This window comes from Oryctolagus cuniculus, chromosome 5 (genome assembly GCF_964237555.1).
Source record: "Oryctolagus cuniculus chromosome 5, mOryCun1.1, whole genome shotgun sequence".
Classification (NCBI taxonomy): domain Eukaryota; kingdom Metazoa; phylum Chordata; class Mammalia; order Lagomorpha; family Leporidae; genus Oryctolagus; species Oryctolagus cuniculus.
In genome coordinates this window covers 60,883,579-60,908,244 of record NC_091436.1, presented here as the reverse complement: position 1 = coordinate 60,908,244, position 24,666 = coordinate 60,883,579, and the positions used below count along the sequence as shown (strand labels likewise).

At 43.7% G+C, this 24,666-nt stretch overlaps 1 protein-coding gene across 10 annotated transcripts in view; it reads right to left on the bottom strand.

The window, feature by feature from the left end:
- The window catches only part of CDK19 (cyclin dependent kinase 19), a 192,052-nt gene that overhangs the window by 66,226 nt on the left and 101,160 nt on the right, over positions 1–24,666 (bottom strand). For all 10 annotated transcript variants that reach the window (XM_002714914.5, XM_051854414.2, XM_008263371.4 and 7 more), the window contains 2 exons: positions 3,557–3,667; positions 185–325 (listed from right to left, as the gene is read on the bottom strand). In XM_002714914.5, the coding sequence (XP_002714960.1) occupies positions 185–325; positions 3,557–3,667 (252 nt within the window). The remainder of the gene's footprint in view (positions 1–184; positions 326–3,556; positions 3,668–24,666) is intronic.

Sequence of the window (24,666 nt, the reverse complement as noted above, 5' to 3'; positions counted from 1 at the left end):
TAATGATGAGCAACAGCACAAAGAACAAACTGGACTGGTGCATATTTGCTTCACATATGACTATCACATCAACATGACACACTGATCAATTACTTGTTTAACTGTACCAAAAAGAAAAGATGCTTTTTTAAAGAAGAAGGAAAAAAAAAAAACATACTGATGAATTTACAAGAAACATACTTACCAAGTCTCTGTGAAGCACCCAGTTTGCATGGAGGTAATGGATACCATCAAGAATCTGATAAAGTAATGATTTAACCATGGATCTTGGCAACTGCATGGGCTTTTTATTTGCTTTTGATGCACGGTGAAACTTAATAATATGCTAAAAATTAAAAAAAGTACAATAAATACAGTTTTTGCAAATACCTATGCCAATAAAACACAACCAAGGCTGTAATAAATACACTACATTTACATATTTATTTATCTACATTTGGAGAGGCAGAAAGACAGAGCTCCCACCTGCTGATTCATCCCCTCAGTGTCAGCAATGGCTGGGACTGTGCTGGGAACTCAATCCACGTCTCCCATATGGATGGCAGGAACTCAATTACTTGAGCCATTACTGCTCCTCTTAAGGTATGTATTGGTAAGATGTTGGAGTCAGTAGCTGGGTATGGAACTCAGATACTACACTGTAGGACAAGGGTATCTTAATCACTACATCAAATTCCTGCTCCAAAATACTCTATTATCTTTAAATCACTTAATAAAGACCAAAAATGATGCAAAAGAATAATAATCTGAAAAATAACATCAACCAAACTGAATCTATTTTGATGGTGGATGTGACCATATTAATCTGGGGTTATAATGATTAAATTTACTGAAATCAGTAAGATTTTCACCCAATAGAAGCAAAAGGTAAAAATGGTCGATACTTAAATAGCTGCCTAAGAATAGTCTTAGTGTTATTCTTTATGGAAAAAATGAAAGATTTTTAAAAAGAAAAAAACTGTAAATCTCCACTGCTCTATAAAAAAAAAATCAGCACTTAGTGCCTTTTTGTAAGATCACTCTGTCTATACTTGAATTACAGGTAATTTCCACCTTGTTTTGGCACAAAATAAACCAGGATATATTCCTGGGAGTTAATGCCAAGTAGGAAATCACTAGAAAGGGAGAAAAGAGAGACAAATAGAGAACTACATTCCACTGAAATAAATACAACAGGATCACCATATTTAAATACTTATATCCATATGTTATATTGTGGGTTATTAAAAAGAAAAAAACACTGAAATGGAAGAAATCCTACCAGCCTCCTGCTAACTCTCTACCTCCACCTCTTTCCCTACCCCACTCCAACCCACCCTCTCTAAAACATGCCAAAATGATGCTGAGAATCATTTAAAACCCTATTAAGAGGTGAGTATTTGGCCAAGTGGTTGAGATGCCCATATCCTGTACCAGAGTGACTGGGTTTAACACCGGGCTCCAACTCCTGACTCGAACTTCCCCCTTTTTATTTATTTATTTATTTATTTATTTATTTATTTATTTTTTGATAGGCAGAGTGGACAGTGAGAGAGAGAGACAGAGAGAAAGGTCTTCCTTTTGCCGTTGGTTCACCCTCCAATGGCCGCCGCGGCTGGTGCACCGCGCTGATCCGATGGCAGGAGCCAGGAGCCAGGTGCTTTTCCTGGTCTCCCATGGGGTGCAGGACCCAAGCACCTGGGCCATCCTCAGCTGCACTCCCTGGCCACAGCAGAGAGCTGGCCTGGAAGAGGGGCAGCCGGGACAGAATCCGGCGCCCCAACCGGGACTAGAACCCGGTGTGCCGGCGCCGCTAGGCAGAGGATTAGCCTAGTGAGCCGCGGCGCGGGCCAGAACTTCCTCTTAATACATACCGTGGGGGATAGCAATGACGGCTCAAATAATTATTTTCTCCTACCTATGAGGAAGACACAGACTGAGTTTCCAGCTCCTGTTTTTGGTCTCTGCCCAACTCCAGCCTTTGTGGACATTTGGGGAGTGAGCCAACAGACAGGAGCTTTCTCTGTTTCTGTCTCTCTGCCTCTCAAGCAAATATAAATTTTATAAAATGAAAAAAGGCCGGTGCCCAGCTCAATAGGCTAATCCTCTACCTTGCGGCGCCGGCACACCAGGTTCTAGTCCCAGTCGGGGTGCCGGATTCTGTCCCGGTTGCCCCTCTTCCAGGCCAGCTCTCTGCTGTGGCCAGGGAGTGCAGTGGAGGATGGCCCAAGTCCTTGGGCCCTGCACCCCATGGGAGACCAGGATAAGTACCTGGCTCCTGCCTTCGGATCAGCGCGGTGCGCCGGCCGCAGCACACCGGCCGCGGCGGCCATTGGAGGGTGAACCAACAGCAAAAGGAAGACCTTTCTCTCTGTCTCTCTCTCTCACTGTTCACTCTGCCTGTCAAAAATATTTTTTAAAAAAATGAAAAATAAAACTCTATTCAAAAACCAATGAAGTTGTCAACAGTGCTCCACTAACTTTATAAATGACCAGATGGCGTGTAAAATTATTAAGCTATTTATACATCTTTCTTATTGTCTAAACTGCTCAATAACATTCACTTGGTTTTAAGAAATAGAAAACTAGAATTTAAACCATGGTAGTGATTTGCAATGGAAATACAATGGGAGACTCACTCCCACACATAACTTTCAACAGCAACATTTTTAAGAGGAAACAGGTAAAATTAATGTGTGCATCCTATTAGACAGTACAGTTCTACAGGATCTGACTGGTCCTGTGCCCAGCATCTTCCTTCACATCCCTGACGTGCAAAGGGAAAGGCACACATTATCAATGAAGCCTTGCCAGAAATACAGGAGAATATAGAAGACTTGGGCACATATAATTATACAATTCCTATCAATATCCACGAAAATAGTTGAGAGGTTCTTGTCAACATTGGCTATAATAGCATGAACCCTCAAAGTTCCTTCAAGACCTATGAGCTTGTTAAAACTATTCCTAAATGGACTTATAATTTATATAGAAGATAAACCACATATTTCAAATCAAAACTGCAATCCATAATTTTAACTTCCTGCCAAATTTAAGTACTTTTACTTCTCAAACAAAATGTTTAAATGCCATGATTTCTAATTTTAAAAGCTTGGAATTCTAACTTTTTCCTCCTTTCATATACTGATAAAACATCCTTAAGATGTGTAAAACCAAGCATTTATTTCTATTCGATACAGCCAATTTTAGGTGGCAAAATGATCTAACACTTAGAACTGGTCACAAGTAGAAACCTGCTTAAACATGGACTACTGTATCAAAAGAGAAAGTAACTGTCACTATACACACTAGTAGACTTCCACTAATTATCTGCACAAAATTATAATCTCTTACTCTATTATAAGTTTTCTGAAATGACATGTCTGATTACTGCAAATACCACCTTCTCCATGATTCATTAGTTTACTGCTCAAATCCCTTACAATCAAAATTCAGGTTTATTGTCTTTTGTACATGGTTAACAGAACTTTCCTTTCTACTCATTAGCAATATGGATCAGATACAAACAGGTTCTGTACCTATAAAAAATTATCCTAAGAACAGTGTGTAGACTTACCCACAAGTCATGCTCTGCATAATCAAAAAGCAGCCACACCTTCCTGTCACTGTGGGAAAGGAACACCTTCTGCAGCGCGATCACATTGGGGTGCTTCAGTTCCCGCAGAAGCTGAATCGCAGGAGAAAGAGAAGGGGAATGATGAATTTCTTACAACTTCAAAATCAAATTTTTGAAAATTCAGAAAAATCCAGATAGGCAAAATGAAAGACACCAATACCACCCAACATACGACTACACAGAGATAAGCTCTCGCAACAGCAAGGTGCGTATCTACTGATCATTTTCTCGTGTCTATGCTTTCATTTTGTAATATATTTATTTTTTAATTGACACATGGTAAATGTACCTATTTACGGGGTATTTCAATCCATGTATATAGTGTATACTGATCACATCAAGGTAACTCACATAACTATCCTCCCAGACATACATCATTTCTTTGTGTTGGGAACATTCAAAATCCTCTGTTAGCTATTTTACAATATATAATTAACTGCTGTCATAGTTATCCTGCTGTGCTAGAGAACATTGGAAGCTATTCCTCCCAAGCAGCTGCACCCCGGACTCATTAACACCCTCTCTCTATTCCCCCTCCCCCCCATACCCTTCTGGGCTCCAGTAGCCACTAATCTATTCTCTACTTCTTCGAGATCAACTTTTTAGCTTCTAAATGTAAGTGACAACAAGCAGTTTTGTCTTGCTCTCCTGATTTATTTCATTTAATGTAATTTCTCCAGCTCCATCTATGCAGCTACAGTGACAGAACTTTGTTCATTTTTATGGTTGAATAATACTCCACTGTGGATATATTTTTGTGTGTGTTTTAAAAATGGGATCATGGGGTGGCCAATGTGGTACAGTGGGTTAACCCACACCTTGAGACACCCGCATCTGATATCAGAGTGCCAGTTACAGTTCCAGCTACCCTGTTTACAATTCAGCTTTCTACTAATCCAGCACTGATGCCTGGAAGGCAGCAAATGAAGCCCCAAGTACTTAGGTACCTGCCACCCACTTAGGAGACCCAGATGCAGTTCTGGTTCCTGGCTTTGGCCTGGCTCAGCTCTTAACTGTTGTGAGCATTTGGGGAACAAACCAGCAGATGGAAGGTCTTTCAAATAAAATGAAAATAAATACTTTTTAAAATGAAGAGGGGATATTTAACAATCCCTGCATTTATCCATCTGGTTGAGGCTTTTTAAAGCTGCTGACAACCATTAAGAGTAAAGCAGAGGTCCTCAGAAGAAAAGAATGGGCCTTCACAAAGAACAAGCTTGTTGGGCTAGACTCTGACGAGGAGGAAGAAAGATCCAGAAGATCAGCAAGTGAAAACTTAGCACTTGGCACAGAATGGACAGCTACTTGATAAAATATTTAGCAACAACGACATTAACTGCTCAAGGAAAAAGCTTTATAAATATGTCTGCCTCAGGCATCCTTAGTCAGGGTACAGATTTACCAGGTAAAGAGAAGCATACTCAATTTGACAAATATTTTGTGTATTACGTCTTTTAAATGTGAAGATCTATGGAAGATACAAAAAAGAGAACTTCTGCTGAAAATTTTCTACATGCGAGATGATTCTAGACAAATATTTTTCTCCCATTTGACCCTGGTGTCACTCTATGATGTGTGTACACAGACCCTGAGGTTCAGTGTGATAAAGATAACTTGGCCAATGTCAAACAGCCAGAAAGAGAAGTTCTGGGCTTAAACACATTCACCTAATTCCGAAGCCCACACTTCTTCCACTACAGCTGAAGTCCTTGTCGTGGGTTCCCACAACAGTTAGGAAGACAGACACATAAATGGACCACTGGAGAGAGAAAAGCAAATTGCCTGCACGTTCTGTTCACTTTAAATGAGTCAAGTGTACTTTGAGTGCCTGTGCTGGAATCAAGGAACAGCCACCTGAACTCCAGCTCTGGATTTGCGGCGCCAGCATACCAGGTTCTAGTCCCGGTCAGGGCGCCGGATTCTGTCCCGGTTGCCCCTCTTCCAGGCCAGCTCTCTGCTGTGGCCAGGGAGTACAGTGGAGGATGGCCTAAGAGCTTGAGCCCTGCACCCCATGGGAGACCAGAATAAGCACCTGGCTCCTGCCTTCAGATCAGTGCGGTGCGCCGGCCACAGCGTGCTGGCCTCAGCGGCCATTGGAGGGTGAACGGCAAAGGAAGACCTTTCTCTCTGTCTCTCTCTCTCACTGTCCACTCTGCCTGCCAAAAAAAAAAAAAAGAAGAAGAAGAAGAAGAAGAAGAAGTGGAGCAGCCACCAGCGTCCATATGGGTTGCTGGCACTGCAGGCAGCAGCTTAACCCACTATGCCACAGCGCTGGCCTCCAGTGCTGCATTGCTTTCAATGATCTCACTGCCACGGGCAGCCAGAAGCAGCTGCTCAGAGGCTCGGAGGCTTCAACCCCAGACACAGTGACTCGTTTCTCTCTATCTCACTCCTTGGGATTAATGACCTTAAAGAGTTTGCCTTTACTAAGTCTCTACCAGAAATATGTTCTCTTTGCCACCTGATATAACTGAGAGAAACTCCGCTTCTGCATCTAAACCCAGCTACTGAAGCACCAAACACTAGGACAGACCCCTGAGACCTGGGCCTCCCTTGTCTAGGAGAGGGGATGTCAGTCACATGGAGCAATCTTTAATCAACACCTTAAAATCATATGCTCTGTGACTATAAATTATTGATCTCTCTACAGTAAATACATTTTAAATCCTATGTTAAAAAATTATTTTGAAAGTGAATATGTTTACATGGTTCAAAAGCCAAAAGTACACCCAGGAATACATATTGAGATGTTCCATCACCACTCCTCTTGCCTCCTGGAGGTGACAGCTTTTATTAGCTGCTTATTAATCTTTCCATTCTTTATATAAATATAAGCAATTATGAATGCTTTTGTCCTCCCTTATTTATCCAAAACACAGCATAATTTACAGACTGCACTGCAACTTTTTTGTTTTCTTCTCACACTTTATCTTGAAAATTTTGTAATGTCAGCATAGTATAATATATAGAAATTTTTCTTGCCCTTTTTTATAGCTACTTGGAATTTCTAGGTCATCCTTTTATTGTGGTAAACTATATATAACATAAAGCTTACTGCACCTTTATTTTTTTTTTTTGCAAGTATTGTCACTATCAAACATACTACAGCTCTGTCTCCCTTACCTAAAATTCTAAAGAGCTCAGATAATCAAAGCTTTCTAGTAACTCATGTAGGAAAAAGACATACTCTGATGGGGAAAATGCATTGTCAAAGATACATCCTTTCAGTTATCTTATTCTGATTCGATGGGAGATATTTTCAATACTATACATTATGTATATACATATACACATATATACATGTGTGTACATATATAAATATATAATTATATACACACATATATATACACATACATACACACATACACACATATAAAGGAAGAGACAGAGAGATCCATCACACACACACACACACACACACACACACACACATATAAAGGAAGAAACAGAGAGATCCATTGGTTCACTCTCCAAATGCCCAAAACAACTGAAGACTGAGCCAAACTGAAGTCAGGAGCCCAGAACTCAATCCAGGTTTCTCATGGATAGCAGGAACCCAACTGAGCCATCATCGCTGCCTCCCAGGGAGTACATTAGCAGGAAGCTGAAACTGGAACTGTAGCCAGGACTCAAATCCAGCACTCCAATACGGGCCGTTGGTGTCCAGAGCAGTGATTTATCTGCTATACCATAACCCAACCCAGCACTGAACATTACACATAACTGACAGCACTTCAGAGTAACTCTTGGCTACCGGCACGCAGGTTCTCTGTTGTCCAACAGAGGTTTCCCTATCATATAGTAAACTAGTTTCACCTCAATTCATTTCAATATTCCTGACCTACAAGTGTGTCCATTCTAAAGATTCTCTTTTGAGTGGGTTATGCTGTTAGCTTGGTTCCTTCATTTAATAAGAAAAAATAGAAAATGGTTTATTTTATATATGTATTATAGTCATAATTTTACCTGAAAACTATCATTAATTCTCATTATACATAAATATCCCACTTTAGGATGGCACAGCAGTTAAGACACCCCTTGTGCCACCTGCATCCCCTATCAGATTGCTTAGGTTCAAGTCCCAGCTGTGCTCCCAATCCTAGCTTCATGCTACCGTGCACCCTGGAAAGCAGCAAGTGTTGCCTCAAACAGTTGGGTCACTGCCACCCAAGTAGGAGACCTGGATTGTGTCCCCAGTTCCTGACTTCCACCTAGCCCAACCCCAGCTGTTGCAGACATTTAGGGAGTGAATCAGCAGATGAGAGATCGATTTTTCTCTCTCTCGCTGCCTTTCAAATAAAAATTTTCTTTAAATTTCACTTTAACTAACATGAAGCTGTTTATCCGCTATTTATGGTTTGCCTCTCTCAACAGGTAAGCTCCATGAAGGCAGAGTTTTCTTGGTTTTATATCCCTAGTGTTCATAACAGTACCTAACACATAATAAACAAGCAACAAAAACTTGTCAAGTGAATTAGATCTACTGAGTTTACCTGGTTCTCACTTACAAAATAAACCAGTAAATGGATGATAACATTATAAAAATCTGCTACCCTCTCTTAAATTATCCCCTTTAAAAAGGTATTTTGAACAACTTTGCTTTTAACAGAGTAGACTACACCTGAAACCGTTATTCAACGATACTAAACCCTTTGCAAGCCTCAGTCAGCACCCACTCTACTAGAGATGTAAGTGTGCTGGCTGAATGTAAGAAGCAGAAGCAGCCCTGAATATCTCAGGGTGGTATTTAGCCTGGTGCGTAACTTGAAAAACAAAGGAGTGTGGTGGGGGAGTTTCCTGAAAGAGCTGTGAATGCAATAAAATTTTACAAAATCCTAAAGAAATGATGCATAGGAACCGAGAACAAAGTGGGACACAGCTGATGAATTCAATCTCACAACAAAAGCCTAGGCTACTGACAAATGCTAGGACCTAGGTAAGTATCACACAAGACCATAGTATTCACCATCCCTATTTATGGAAATAAGCAATGTGAACTCTGCTGTCTCTCTGCACTAAAAGGAACAAATGAATAACAACAATAAGCAACCTAACTGTTCAGTAAGAAGAAAATGGAAGAGCTTCTGGTCAGCTGAGCAGAGACTCCCAGAGGAGGTGTCTGGAGAAGGCATGGACCTCCACATCCTTCTCCCATGCCTCCCCGTAGGCATCTTTTCATCTGTATCCTTTGTAACATCCGTCACAATAAGCCAGCAAACATGCCTCCCTGAGTTCTGTGAGCCGATCAAGCAAATGAACAGAACCCAAGGAGGGGACAGTGCAAACCCTGATTTACAACTGGTTGCTCAAAAACAAGAGGAAAAACCAAAGCAACAACAACAACAACAAACCCTGGGGCTTGCAACTGACATCTAAAAGGGGGGGCAGGTGTTGTGGCACTGCAGGTTAGGCTGCTGCCACTTGGGACACCCACATCCCTTACCGCAGTGCCTTGGAGGCAGCAGTGTAGGCTCTGGTACTTGGGTCCCTGAGACCCAGATCGGATATCTGGCTGGAGTTCCAGGCATTTAGCGTGAACCGGTGGATGGAAGATATATACATCTCTGTCTCTCTGCTTTTCAAATAAAAAATAATAAACTTTAAAAAAAATCTCTAGAGAGTTGGGTGGGGTGCAGAAGGCAGTCCTGGGGATCTGACACTACCTCCAGGTGGACAGCAGTAGAACTGAATAGAGGTCACAGAAGCGATGTGTTGTGAGCACATAGTAGGAATCTGGGTTTGAGCTGGTTTTTCTTTCTGTACCCACAGACTTGGCGTCAGTGAACTGGGATTTGACAGAACAACCCTGGCTCACAGACACATGTAATTTGGGAAGAAAGGATAACAGGGTTGGAGATGAAGATCTTGTGTGTCCTAGGTGATCACCCAGGATATGGAACCGAAGCTGTGCTGTGATCAGTTACTGAAGGGAACAGAAGTTACCAGTGCAATGTAGAGATGAAGCCAACCCTCAGCAGCTGGTTCATTGGATACAAAAGAAATGCAAGCTTGTAAGAAAGTTAAAAAGGAGTATACAGTACACTCCTTGGGTTACAACTATCTGTCACAGCCAAAACGAAAGCAAACGTGAATATTGGGTCAGGTCTTGGGTCTGGACCACGTTCAGATGTCTGTTTAAGCTCAGGCCACCAGCCCCAAAACTGGTCCCTGCTCCTGGAGGGACAGGGCAACAAAAAGTTTCTCCAAGACTTTTGATCCCCAAGAAGGTAGGTGATATAGGTGATGGGCAAAACCAAAAAACTGTTGACACCCAGGGGTATCAGGTGAAGGGACTGCTTCACCTCACATATTAGGATGGTGGGCTCTCTGGCGGGAATAACTAATTTAGGAGCACTATTTTCAGTTTGAACGCTGCAGAGTGAAACGGTATGTTTGGACTGATGCAGGACCCACGGCTCACCATGCAACAATCACAGATGCCTACAGGTGATGCACACACACACACACACACACACACACACAGAGAAGGTTAGTCCGAAGGGAATAGCCAGACTGGCAGACTGGATAAATCCATGATCCAGATCTGTTGACCCTGAGATTATCCAACTCACCTGTAAAGGCCAAGTGGAATACTTCAGATGAAGCAGCTGATTCACTTACTCATCATAAGTCATGTGGAACTGCCTTTAGGGTGACCAGGATATTCACCTGCTAACCGTGCTTGTTACCCAGGTCATGGTAGACGCTGTGGGTGGGGCGGTTCCTTTGCATCGGTACCTCATGTAATCCACATGCTGCATATAAGCAGCAGCTGAGTCCCAACTTCACTTTTCAAACATGGAAGGATTAAAAAATCCTCACTATATATATATATTATATTATTATATATTATTATATATAATAATATAATATATATAATGCTAAATACGGAACATGGAATGCATGTAACAAACATGATAATTCAGTGGACATACATGTCCATTGGCTTTTAAATATGCATAACCCTTCCTGGAACTTGCTCCAAATTATTGAGTACATACGACTTCACTAAAAGTGAACTCTAGAGGCCAGCATTGGGGGGCAGAGGGTGAGCCACCACTGCCTGCAATGCAGGCATCCCATATGAGTCCCTATTCGAGTTCCAGCTGCTCCACTTCTGATCCAGGCCCCTGCTAATGTGCCTGGGCAGGCAGAAGACGGCCCAAGTGTTTGGACTCCTGCCTCCCAGATGAAGCTCCTGGTTCCTGGCTTCAGCTTGGACCAGTCTGACCACTGTGGCCATTTGGGGAGTGTGGCCATTTGCAGAGTGAATCATCAGATGGCAAAGCTCTCTGACTCTGCCTTTCAAATAAGTGAATCTTAAAAAAAAAAAAAAAGTGAACTCTATATAAACTTATAACTCTTTGTTACTTAGGGAACCTGGCACTGGATATTCAGACTACTTCATTCCTGGCTTACACAATTTGTTAAATTCCTTTCTGTTTACAGCTCCAACCATTGGCATACACACTAGACAAGAACCCTCAGGTATTCTGCCCAGTTACACTCTCGAAGGTTGAGTGGGCCACAGGGAACCTCTGCAGGATGGACCCCAACATTAAAAGGCGCCAAAGAAGTACGCTGTATTTCCCCCAATTTGGAGAATGTTAGAAGTCAGAAGGCAGAGAATACAAAGAGAAATCTGATCTGAAATTGCCTGGGGCAACAGTCAGGCTGATTAATCAAAACAAAGATTCACAAAAGGGCCAGGGTCCCCTGTCACAACCCACTGCCCCACTGCTTGGGACACAAAACCTTTTGCACAACAGAGGGCCTAAAGGTCTGGGGTAGAAAGGAGCAGTTCTTGGAACTAGAAGGTAAAAATGAAAGGTTGATAGGATTACGAACGTTGGAGTGTCTACCAGGCTTTGGGTGAAGAAGCTGTTACTGTAAGAATGGATATTGGATCTGACTGGGGAACTTTCCCCTATCTAGTACTGTAAAACAGAAGGCATGCAAATCCAGCCTTCAAGCAATTTTTTTTTTTTTTGACAGGCAGAGTGGACAGTGAGAGAGAGACAGAGAGAAAGGTCTTCCTTTGCCGTTGGTTCACCCTCCAATGGCCGCCGCGGCCGGCGCGTTGCGGCCGGCGCACCGCGCTGACCCGATGGCAGGAGCCAGGAGCCAGGTGCTTTTCCTGGTCTCCCATGGGGTGCAGGGCCCAAGCACCTGGGCCATCCTCCACTGCACTCCCTGGCCACAGCAGAGGGCTGGCCTGGAAGAGGGGCAACCGGGACAGAATCCGGCGCCCCGACCGGGACTAGAACCCGGTGTGCCGGCGCCGCTAGGCGGAGGATTAGCCTAGTGAGCCGCGGCGCCGGCCCCTTCAAGCAATTTTTAATGGACATGCTAAATAGGACCAGTAAGACTCCCAAGCCACAGAGCACAGGTCTGGACAGATTCTGTGGGACAGCCCTATGCGCATCCTAGGCTGGGGCTAGGGCAAGAGCTTTGTAAGCACCTTCCTCCAGAGACTTCTGGGACTTTGACTAGAAAATTTAAATGGTTCATACAAGAGTACTTCAAAAAGTTCATAGAAAATGGAATTGAATATTTATTTTGCTGTAAAAAGTTTTTAAAACCCAGGTATAGTTTCATTTTAAATTTTATTTGAAAGTGTGTGTGTGTGTGTGTGTGTGTTGTGTGTGTGTCTGTGAGAGAGAGAGAGAGAGAGAGAGAGAGAGAGAGAGAAAGAGAGAGAAATACGAATGAATATGAATCTTCTGTCCACTGGTTCACTTCCCAAATGTCCATAACAGCCAGCGTTGGGCCAGGTGGAAGCCAGAAGCCTAGAACTCTCCGATGTGGGAGGCAGGGACCTAAGTACAAGAGTCACCATCTGCTGCCACTCAGGATGCATTATTAGTGGATTCAGAGCAGTAGAGCAGGGCTCTGGCCCTCAGTAAGGGACAGGGGCATCCCAAGTGGTGATAACTGCTGCACCAAACGTCCACCCCTTCATTGGCATTTTATGCCTCAGAGGGCATACAAGGAACACATTCTGACTCAGCCTGTCTCTGCATTGCTACAGATCCCCCATATCCACTTGTTTCACTGACCCAGGTGGCCACCTTAGGTGAGCACACAGGTATTTGCTTGTCAACTCCGGTAACCTTCCAAACCTCTACTCAGGGTAACCCTCAAGCTCCCCACTAAGACTATGCCCCACAAAGGCCCTGGTCTCCATTGCTCTTCTGCCTGACCCAGTGGTTACCACCCAGGAGTCCTGGCTGTTGTGGTTATTCAGGGAGTGAACCAGCAGATGGGGGGGGGGGGGGAGACTGCCTTTCAAATAAAATGAAACACAAGTTTTTTTAAGATGCTAATGAAGTCTGACAGAGAAGGCCCTGAGCAGAGCAGGCTGGTGCCAAAGCCCTGCAGGGCTGCCACAAATGGGTCTTGACAGCAATAGACCTTGCCTGTGGACTGGGCTGTGCTGACCCTTAGAAGAGGCACATACTCAGTGCTGCTGAAATCCAGAAGAGGTGATGTTACACAGACTGGGACAGCCGATCACCACTTCTGTAGATTTCTTCAGAGCAGGGATGCTGTACAGCCCAGAGCATCCAACAACAGCCAGAGGGATCCTCCTCAGTCTGACAGATGAGAGGCACAGGTTTTCTATAACTGAGGGGTAGGTCTGGCTCACACACCCTCATGAGTGTGTGCACAAGTGGAGCAATGAGTGTATTTTCAGCTGCAGCCCCGTTCCCATACTTGGGCTGCAGCTCCAAGTGCTGGGACTGCCAAGTGAGAACTGTAACTATATATTTAAACCCATGTCAGAACTCCCAAAGGCCCATCAGGCAAAATTGGGATTAACAGAGAATGCAGCTCTCTAACCTGGTGGTAAAGACTCTCATCCTGGGGCCCGCGCTGTGCCATGGCAAGTAAAGCCACCACCTGCAGTGCTGGCATCCCATATGGGCACTGGTTCAAGTCCCGGCTGTTCCACTTCCGATACAGCTCCCTGCTAATGCACCTGGGAAAGCAGTAGAAGATGGCCCAAGTGCTTGGGCACTTGCACCCACGCTCCTGGCTTGAGATCAGCACAGCTCCGGCCACTATGGCCATTTGGGAAATAAACCAGTGGATGGAAGACCTCTCTCTCTCTGTCTCTGTCTCTGCCTCTAACTCTCCTCTCAAATAAATAAATAAATCTTAAAAAAAAAAAAAAAAGACTCTCAGCTCAATCAATAGCAGATGCCTGAAAGGATGAAGACCACTCCCAACCTGCACCCTGCCGCCCTGCTTTTCTTTTCTTAAAAATATTTTATTTATTTATTTGAAAGGCAGAATTAGAAAGAGAGAGGGAGGGACAGAATCTGCTGGTTCCCTCCCCAAATGGCCCCAATGGCCAGGACTTGGCAGGCTGAAGCCAAGAGCCAGGAGTGTCTTCTGGGTCTCCCATGTGGCTGCATCTTCTGCTGCTTTTCCTGGCCATTAGCAGGGAGCTGGATAGGAAGCGGAGCAGCCAGGACCCAAATGTTCACCCATATGGGGTGCCAGTGTTGCAGGCAGCAGCTTTACCCGCTCCACCACAGTGTGAAACTCAGTCAGGAGGTCATAAGGCCCTTCTCATTTCACAGGGGACAAGCTTCAATCCTGGGAGGAAGAAATGCTGCAGGAGAGGCCAGGAACAATCAAAACAGACAGGCCTTGCTGGGCTTCCCTGAGGCTATCGGCAAAGGCTCCTGTGCAGGAAAGCCTCTGTAAAAACTCAGAAGGGCAGAATTCAGAAGGCTTCTGGTGGCTCAACCTGTGGAGGTTGCTGCAGTCCCGGGAGACTCTGCTCCCATACCTCATGCCCCAGGCATCTTTCCTTCTGTACCCTCGTGATGCCCTTTAAATAAACTGGCAAATGCAAATACGAATGTACACCGGTAAGTAAACTCTGTAGCCTCAAACACATAAAGTTTTTAATTACATGAGGAAAAAGTTACACTATAATGTAAGATAAAAAGACTATAAAATACAAAATGGTACCTGAACTGTACCAAAACAACTAATAGTAAATTTTCTGGGTGTAAGACTATGTGATTTTTGCTTCTTTCTTTTCTTTTTTTTTTTTTTTTTTTTTTTTTGGACAGGCAGAGTGGACAGTGAGAGAGAGAGACAGAGAGAGAGAGAGAGACACAGAGAGAAAGGTCTTCCTTTGCCGTTGGTTCACCCTCCAATGGCCACCGTGGCCGGCGCACCGCGCTGATCCGATGGCAGGAGCCAGGTGCTTCTCCTGGTCTCCCATGGGGTGCAGGGCCCAAGCACTTGGGCCATCCTCCACTGCACTCCCTGGCCACAGCAGAGAGCTGGCCTGGAAGAGGGGCAGCCGGGACAGAATCCGGCGCCCCAACCGGGACTAGAACCCGGTGTGCCGGCGCCGCAAGGTGGAGGATTAGCCTAGTGAGCCGCGGTGCCGGCTGCTTCTTTCTTTTTATTTTGTTGTTTTACAAATTTTCTACGATGCACATTACTCTTACACACACACACTCAGACACACATATCCCAAAAGACAGTTCTTTCTCTCCAGAAATCCACCTGCTAAAATAGGATACTTTCATTCTATCTCAGACTCTTATGTGATTGCCTGAGAAAGATCACAATGACAAGAGATAGTCATGTTTTTACTGTCCCTAAGTCTTGGAAAACCAGATTTTACCAATGGACTTTAAACTCTTGTTCTCACAAATATTTGTCCAACACGACATCATACAACTACAAATATGCTGTAATCATGTTTAAACAGCAGGTAAGCAGACTACCATTTTCCTGTGACCCACACTATATGATAATTTCTTCTCTCACAGACTGGGAACTCACAGACTGGGAACATGATCCAAATGGAACCTAAGAATGTTCGCTGGGGGCCAGAGTTGGGGTGCAGCAGGTTAGGCCACCGCTTGCAATGCTGTCATCCTACATCAGAGTGCTGGTTCAAGTCCTGATGCCTCTGCTTCAGACCCAGGACCCTGCTAATACGCCTCAGAAGGCAGCAGAGGATGACCCAAGCACTTGGACCCCTGTCATCCACGTGGGAGACCAGGGTGGAGTTCCTGGTTCCTGGTTCCTGGCTCAGACTAGCCAACCCCTGGCTGTTGTGGCCATTTGGAGAGTAAATCAGCAGATGGAAGTTCTCTGACTCTCCCTCTCTTTCCACCTCTCAGCCTTTTAAATAAGTATTTAAAAAAAAAATTCAATGACATACTAGCATTTTAACTGGCCCCCCTCAAAGGTATTTAAGGAACCATAAAAGGTATTCACTTTTCACTGTCCCGAACATAATAATCTGAAGTTAGAATACTAAATGCTTTTCTCTAAAGCCTTATTTAGAATCCTAACTCAATTTGGGGAATCTTGTGCTAGACTAAAAATTCCAGAATCCATTTGTATTTTTATCCACACATCTATCTTCTCTTTTCATTCTCTACCTCTATTCTCCAAGGCTCTGATGCCCCCATGGGTCCCAGGTTTCCTTTAAGACTCTTCTGAATGGAAAGATCCTCTTCAATCACTTCAATAAGTCATTTATCTCAAAGTAAACCCAATCTTCTATTCGTTTTTTATCTCTTTAAAGTAACAGTATGATTCATTTGACCATCAATCTTCCCCCTTCGTAAGAACAGTGTCAATGACTTTATTTTAGAAAGCACTGCATCTATCATTTTTTAAAATGTAGGGTACTTCCTCTGCCCTCCCAAAGAACTGGCTAATGAAGCAGTATATTTTATGGCAAATTAGAGGATGTACATAATTCCAAAATTCCCCTACATATTGCCTAAAACTGTAATGTAAGAATCAGCAGTTTGGAAGCGACACTTTCTCACCCATCCATGACTTTTGGAAGCTGGTGTAGCAGATGCACTGTAACCTTCCAGCAGGTGGCACTCACAGTCTGAAGAGGGGTCCATGAAACCTGTAACCCAGCCCTGGTTCAGAAAGTGCCCTTCCATTCACATTTTTTAGTTTATTGTTTTATTTTCCTTTACTGACACTGTTTAGGTTAAAGTCAGACACTCTAAGGATGATAATGTTCCTCATTGCTACCCTGGAGAAATGATGATGAGCCAACAGATACAATGCAAAAAAAAGGAGGGGGGCAACTTTTAGAATCACATATAAGTTTGAGAATTGGCTTACTAGCAGTATGACATAAAGCAAGTTGCTTAACCCTCATGTGCCTTACAGATGAACAAAGATATCTACTCATAAAATGTAATTTTTTATAATGAATGAATGAAAATAAGGAGATTAAGTATCATGCTAGAATGCTTCAAACATATTAAACATAAGCTTTTAACACATTACAGTTATTACTCTTACTATAAGCACCATTTGGTACCAGGACTAAATGAAATAATCCATGTAGAATGCTTAGCATACAATAAGCTCTGGATAACCAGTAGCTGTTGCTGTTGTTGTAAGTGAAAACAGCTAACTGCTCAGAGATACTGGCAGTCTGAGGGACTTCCCAGTGAGAAATAGGCTGCATGGGAAATAATGAAGCATTCTGCAAAATGCTTTGAAACACCCCTTTACATGGAAGTTATTTTCTCCTTCCATTTTACAATAAGCACTGTGGTTTTTTTCTCTGACTTCAAGTTCTAGTACTTAGACTGGGAGCAACATCTGAAAGCAACTAAGGTTGATGGTGTGAGCATCTGGTGCAGCAATTAAGTCGCCAATTGGGACAACTGTACCCCATACCTGCATGCCTAGGTTCGAACCCCAGCTCCACTCTGATTCACCTTACTGCTAATATGTACCCTGGGAGGCCACAGATGATGGTTCTAGTTGATGAGCCCCTGTCACCTATATGGAAGGCCTGGATTGAGTTCCAAGATTGGCTTCAGCTTGGCTGAGCCCTGGCTGATGCAGGCATTTGGAGAGTGAACGAGCAGATGAAAGATCTCTCCCTCGGGGCTGGCGCCAGGGCTCACTTGGTTAATCCTCCACCTGCAGAGCCAGGTTCTAGTCCCAGTTGCTCCTCTTCCAGTCCAGCTCCCTGCTATGGCCCGGGAAGGCAGTGGAGGATGGCCCAAGTGCTTGGGCACCTACACCCACGTGGGAGACCAGGAAGAAGCACCTGGCTCCTGGCTATGGATTGGCATAGCTCCAGCCGTAGTGGCCATTTGAGGGGTGAACCAATGGAAGGAAGACCTTTCTCTGTCTCTGTCTCACTGTCTAACTCTATCTGTCAAATAAATTTAAAAAAAAAAAAAAAAAAGAAAGATCTCTCCCTCTTCTCTCTCTGCACTTTACATTAATTAACTAATTAATTTCTTTTTAAAAAAGAAATTCACATGTTCTTCACTGTATTGGTATATATGTTCTTTTTAAAAATAAGAACATTTAACATTTTATGTACTATATTCCGTATGAGAAAACTGAAAACATTTTTTATAAATCAATGGCACTCTGAATATACCAAGTTTAAATATGACAAAATGAAAAGGATGCAAATCAAAATAAGGAATTTACCAAGTAAAATCTGGGTCCAGCATTGTGGCAAAGCAGGTAAAACCACCGCCTGCAACACCACCATCCCATGTGGGCAAAGGTTCAAGACCCAGCTACTCCACTTCTGATCTAGCTCTCCCCTAACATGCCTGGGGGAGCAGCAGATGATGACCCAAGTGCTTGGCTCTCTCACCCATGTAGGAGATCTGGAAGAAGCTCCTGACTCCTGGCTATGGTCTGGCCAGCCCTAGCAGTTGTGGCCATTTGGAGAGTGAACCAGCAGATGGAGGATCTCTGTCTCTTCCTCTCTCTGTGTAACTCTTTCAAATAAATAAATACATTTTAAAAATACACACATATATATACACACACATAAATGCAAAGTAAAATCTAACTGCTTGGAATTCTCAGGGGTGTTCTAACTCATTTTCTGATCCACTGAGGGGTAATTCAAAAATGTTTTCTTCCAACTCTCTGCTGAAAAGCATCTTACCTTCACAATTAAACCCAACCAAATTCATCTTTGACTCTGGGCATTCACTTAATACCTTGGGTTTCAACAAATAAACTAAGAAATGCTTATTTCCCTCTCACTCCTCCTTTTCTTTCCTTGAAGTAGAATGAGAAAGGGAGAAAAGCTAACTTAAAGTTCCTGATTTGGATCCCAGATTAAAAAGGAAAAAAATACTGTTTTATTCTCCAACATTCTGCCCTGAGTCATCTTTTCCTGCTCTATTCTGCAGTTTTTCTTAACATCCTATCCATGCACCTACACTGTAGTTACTGCTTCAGTGGAGAATCCCAATCTCCAGCTCTAACCTCACTCCTAAACAGCCATCAACTTCCAACTATGTGCATACACAACCACGTGAAAATCCCATTGTTCCTCAAAATCCATAGATCCTAAACTGAAGGCCACTTGACCACCTGCACCTCCTTGGCTCGTTCACTACTCCTGCGATGACACCAGTCTTTCCTGATCATCAAGGCAGGCTCAAAACCTCACTCTTAATCACTGTTCAATCACCAAGAGCTATATATTCTGCCTCTGAAGTATTACAAATTGTCACCTGGATAATTAAACCCTTTGCTAGTGTTCACACAAGTGCTTGTCTCGCTGCCTTTAAAGATCTTCCTTAACCTCTCTGATGAATGCCCACTTGCTTATTGGAAAGGACTCATTTATCACTTCTGAGAAGCCTTTCCTGAAACCTCTGTCGCTCCCCCTCTTCGTGGAGGAACGACACAGGACCCTGCGCTGTTCTTTCGTCTGCTCGGCCCTCCCCGGGTTTGCTGCTGGTTCTTCCCGGGTTGGCTACCATCCCTTCCACCTCCGTGGAAGGGCGGTTCCCCCTAGCCACTTTCCCCACTTCCGCGGGGGAGCGGCACACTGCCGGCCGGCTCTCTCGGGGGCTGCACAGGTGTTCCTTCAGATAGATGTTCCTGGTGCATGGTGTCTCTCTCCTCCTTTATAGTCCTCTTCCACCAATCCCAACTCTGCTACCCACACGCTGAGTACGCTGCCCTCCTCCAATCAGGAGCAGGTCCTGCTGTTTATTGGTTGAACTGGAGGCAGCTGTGTAGAAGCTGTTTCTCCCTTCTCAGCGCCATATTGTGGGAGAGCAGATGCATAGAATAAGTCTTAATTCCAGTAACTTAGTCTAGTCCGAGTTGCTCCCCACAACCTCTGGTTGGAAGTAGGTACCTCTCTCTTGTGTTGCCATCCATACTGCTTTCCCCTTAACACTGCAGACTAAGTCACAGTATATTTATCTACCTCCTCCTAAGCTCTGAAGTCACACAGTGCAGGGATCATGTCCTTCATCTCTACATTGTATTATCTTGTCACAGCTATACACATGGTAGGTGTTCAAAAAAATGTTGGCTAAACAAATGATGAGCATGGCCTGTCTCTTCTCATATCCTACGTATTGATATCAAAATGTCCCTCTAAAATCTAAGTGCTAGTGTTAACTCTCCCACTCTAAAATCTTAAATGGCTTCCAAGTTATAAGTCCTAAATAGAACATTCAAAACTATCGACCCCAAAGGTTAAAGCTACTTTTACCTACAAATAATTTCTTATTTTAGAGGGTGTGAGACTTGAGATTTTAACCAAAAATAAGGCAAGTGGATAAAATCCAAATTTATAACTAGTGGGCCCTGCTAAAGGTGCATGAATGTCACCTTCAGGGTACTCCCCGTGCAATCATCACAAATGCTCCCACACTCTCCCCTGCACCTCCCACAGATCCTTGCCCTGGGACTTGAGGATGAGGCAGAAGCTTGATGGAAAATACCCATCAGACAATAATGATTTTTTTTTAGATTTTTATTTATTTGAGAGGTAGAGTTACAGACAGTGAGAGGAAGAGACAGAGAGAAAGGTCTTCTTTCCATTGGTTCACTCCCCAAATGGTCGCAACGGCCAGAGCTGCGCCGATGTCAATCTGAAGCCAGGAGCCAGGTGCTTCCTCCTGGTCTCCCACATGGGTGCAAGGGCCCAAGCACCTGGGCCATCCTCTACTGCTTTCCCAGGCCACACCATAGAGCTGAATTGGAAGAGGAGCAGCTGGGACTAGAATTGGCGCTTATACAGGATGCTGGCGCAGCAGGCAGAGGATTAACCTACTGCGCCACAGTGCCAGCCCCAATAATGATTTTTTAAAAAGTCTAAATTTGGGGCCAGCATTGCAGTATAATGGGTAAAAGCCACCACTGCTCTGGGCACCAGTTCAAGTCCCAGCTCCTCCATTCTGATCCAGCTCCCTGCCAATGCCTAGGAAAAGCAGCAAAAATGGCCCAAGGGCTTGGGTCCCTATCACTGACATGGGAGACCGGAATGAAGCTCCTGCCTTCGGCCTGGCCTATCCCTGGCAATGCAGTCATCTGGAGAGTGAACGAGCAAATGGAAGAGCTCGCTCTCTCTCTCTCTCTCTGTCTCTCCCTCTTTCTAACTCTGACTTACAAATAAATATTTTAAATTAAATAAAAGGGTAAATTCATTAGTCAACATTTGAGTACCCAGCACATTTGAGACACACAGAGTCTCAGAGCATTTACAGGTTAATAGGGACTGAAGAGGAGACAGATACTGAACATAGATCATAAGTAATTTTTAAATTACAGCTATGATGATGTCATCAGGAAAAAACACACAATGTGCATACAGGAAACCTAATATAAACTAGAATGTCAGAGGTGTTCTAATGAAGCGTGCCTTGTTGGAAAGAAGAAACAGAATTACAGAGCATCAACCTGCAAAACCAGGTACTAGCGGGTATTCTCATCGTGTCGTCCATTCACAGATCCCAAGAACACCTCCACTCTTTGCCTTCTGGGAGCAAACATGAAAACAAAAGGCCTACTTTCCTCAAATTTGTTATGGCAGATCTACATCACTGTGTGATAGGGCCCGTCTCTTTTTTTTCCAGACAAATAAATATTCATAAAATGACCTGGTACAAATCATAAACTCAACAAGTTTTGCTGAATGAGTAGATGAAAGTGATAGTACACGAATTGGTTTTCAAATATGTTGGTTAGACTTATTCCACAGTAAGAAAATACTATTTTTAAAACTGTTATTATTATCTTTCATCTGCAAGAAATTTCCAAACAAAATCAAATAAGATTTCTCAAGGGTCTAAGATCTGCAGGGGGAGAAGGAGCTGCAGCTCACTATGAGACTTAGCTCATACATGCTGGATGTTCACTTGTCATACCAGCCCCGACACACAAGAAAACTGTACTAACACATATAAATCATACTTAAGGGGTTTGATTAACTATTAACTAATGGATAAATTACTAGTACTAAAGAGTTCATGTATTTCAGGCCACTTTGCTTGTAAGAAGATAAACACAGTTAATTCATGACTCAGACAAATTAATCATTTATTATTCCTTAAGGCCTTGCAGGAATTTTAACAGTAGTTATAAGGAAAGCAACTGAACAATTTGACCCAAATACTATCCAGGAAATGTGTACTGTATTGTCTCCATCAAACAAAAATCTGCCTCCTTCTTATTCTGCTTAGAAAGCTTTGTATGGATTGTGAGAAAACACAGAGAGGGTTGAATTTCCAAACTGAAAGAAAAGATTTTGTTCATCCTAAGCATTTGCTAGATTTAATCAATAAATTCTAAAAAAAATAAATAAATAAAATTCCACTAAGTGTTACTTTAATTTAAAAATGAACCTAGAAATCACTAAATCATAATACTGAAAAATAATTCATTACACTACAGCTTTCAGTACTTTCTTTTTTTAAGAATAATTTTATTTATTTGAAAGAGTTACAGAGAGAGGTAGAGACAGAGAGAGAGGTCTTCCATCCACTGTTTCATTCCCCAAATGGCCACAACGGTCAGAACTGGGGTAGATGCAAAGCCAGGAGCTTCTTTCGGGTCTCTCAAGCAACTGCAGGGGCCCAAACACTTAGGCCATCTTCCACTGCTTTCCCAGGCCATAGTAGAGAGCTGGATTAGAAGAGGAGCAGCCAGGACTAGAACTGGTGCCCATATGGGATGCTGGTGCCACAGGCTGGGACTTTAACCCGCTGTGCCCCAGTGCAGGCCCCAGCTTTTGGTACGTTTGCATTTGGCAGTGTATACATGTAAAAATAATATTAAAGTAAGCCTTCTCTGGGTGATTTTTTTTTAAGCTTTGATATTCAAAGCTGCTTGAAAAAACTACATACACATAAATGTTAAATTTCACTAGACTCTCCTCTTTGACATGCTTTTTTCCAACGTAAGTTCTATTTACAATACTTGGTACATTTCTTTTTCTTTTTTTAAGATTTATTTTATTTATTTGAAGGGCAGAGTTGGGGGGAAGGGAAGAGGGAAAGTGAGAGAAGCCAGGGGGTGGGAGGGCTGGAATCTTCCATCTGCTGTTTCACTCCCCAAATGGCTGCAATGGCCTAGGCTGAGCCAGGCCAAAGCTAGGAGCCAGGAGCTTCAATCAGGTCTCCCAAGTGGGTGCAGGTGCCCAAGCACTTGGGCCATCTGCCGCTGGTTTCCCAGGCACATTAGCAGGAAGCGAGAACGGACACGGAGCAGCAGGGACTCAAAACCGCACCCATATAGGATGCCGGTATTGCAGGCGGCAGTTTTACAAGCTACACCACAGCACTAGCCCCCATCAGTACATTTCAAACAACACACATCCAGTATGGGGGAGCTCCTTTAAAATAAAATACAGGGGCTGGCACTGTGGTGTAGTGGGTAAAAGCCACCACCTGAAGTGCCAGCATCCCAAATGGGCATCGGTTCAAGTCCTGGCTGCTCCACTTCGGATCCAGCTCCCTGCTATGGACTGGGAAAGCAGCAGAAGATAGCCCAAGTCATTGGGCCCCTGTACACACATGAGAGACCCGAAAGAAGCTCCAGGCTCCTGGCTTTGGATGGACAAAGCTCTGGCCATTAAGGCCATTTGGGGAGTGAACCAGTGGATGGATGACCTCTCTATCTCTGCCTCTGCCTCTCTATAACTCTGCCTTTCAAATAAATAAAAAACAATTTTAAATAAAATACACAGGGTAAAAGTTGATAAATCTGAATACAGAAATATCTTGTACAGAAAATCTCAAATTCAAAAGGCCAATGACAAACTTGGGAACATGATCTAATCACAAGACAGCCAAGGGCAAGTTTGCTTGATTTATAAAGCTTATAAAAATTAATATGTGCCAGCACTGCAGCTCACTTGGCTAATCCTCCACCTGCAGTGCCCGCACCGGGTTCTAGTCCTGGTGGGGGCGCTGGATTCTGTCCCGGTTGCTCCTCTTTCAGGCCAGCTCTCTGCTGTGGCCCAGGAAGGCAGTGGAGGATGGCCCAAGTGCTTGGGCCCTGCACCTGCATGGGAGACCAGGAGGAAGCACCTGGCTCCTGGCTTTGGATCGGCGCAGTGCGCCAGCTATAGCAGCCATTTGGGGGGTGAACCAACAGAAGGAAGATCTTTCTCTCTGTCTCTCTCTAACTCTGCCTGTCAAAAAAAAAATTAATATGAAAATATTCACTGGTACAATAGGAAGAGAATACGAACAAGCATTGCATGAAAATAAATATAAAACAGCCAAAAACTCTGTGATAATATGACTATTTAATTAAAAATTGCAGATAAAAGCAACAAAGATGTTTTTTCATATTTTTGGGTAAAATTTTGGGAAATTTTTAAAAACTCAGTAGTATAGGCCAGCACCGCAGCTCAATAGGCTAATCCTCCGCCTGCGGCGCCGGGTTCTAGTCCCGGTTGGGGCACTGGATTCTGTCCCAGTTGCCCCTCTTCCAGGCCAGCTCTGTGCTATGGCCAGGGAGGGCAGTGGAGGATGGCCCAAGTGCTTGGGCCCTGCACCCCATGGGAGACCAGGAGAAGCACCTGGCTCCTGCCATCGGATCAGCGCGGTGCACCGGCCGCAGCATGCCGGGTGAACCAACAGCAAAGGAAGACCTTTCTCTCTGTCTCTCTCTCTCTCACTGTCCACTCTGCCTGTCCAAAAAAAAAAAAAAAAAAAAAAAACTCAATAGTATCCAAGTAGCAACAATAAGGAACTGGTTGAGAAAATTAAGGTCCAGCCTCATAATGGAAT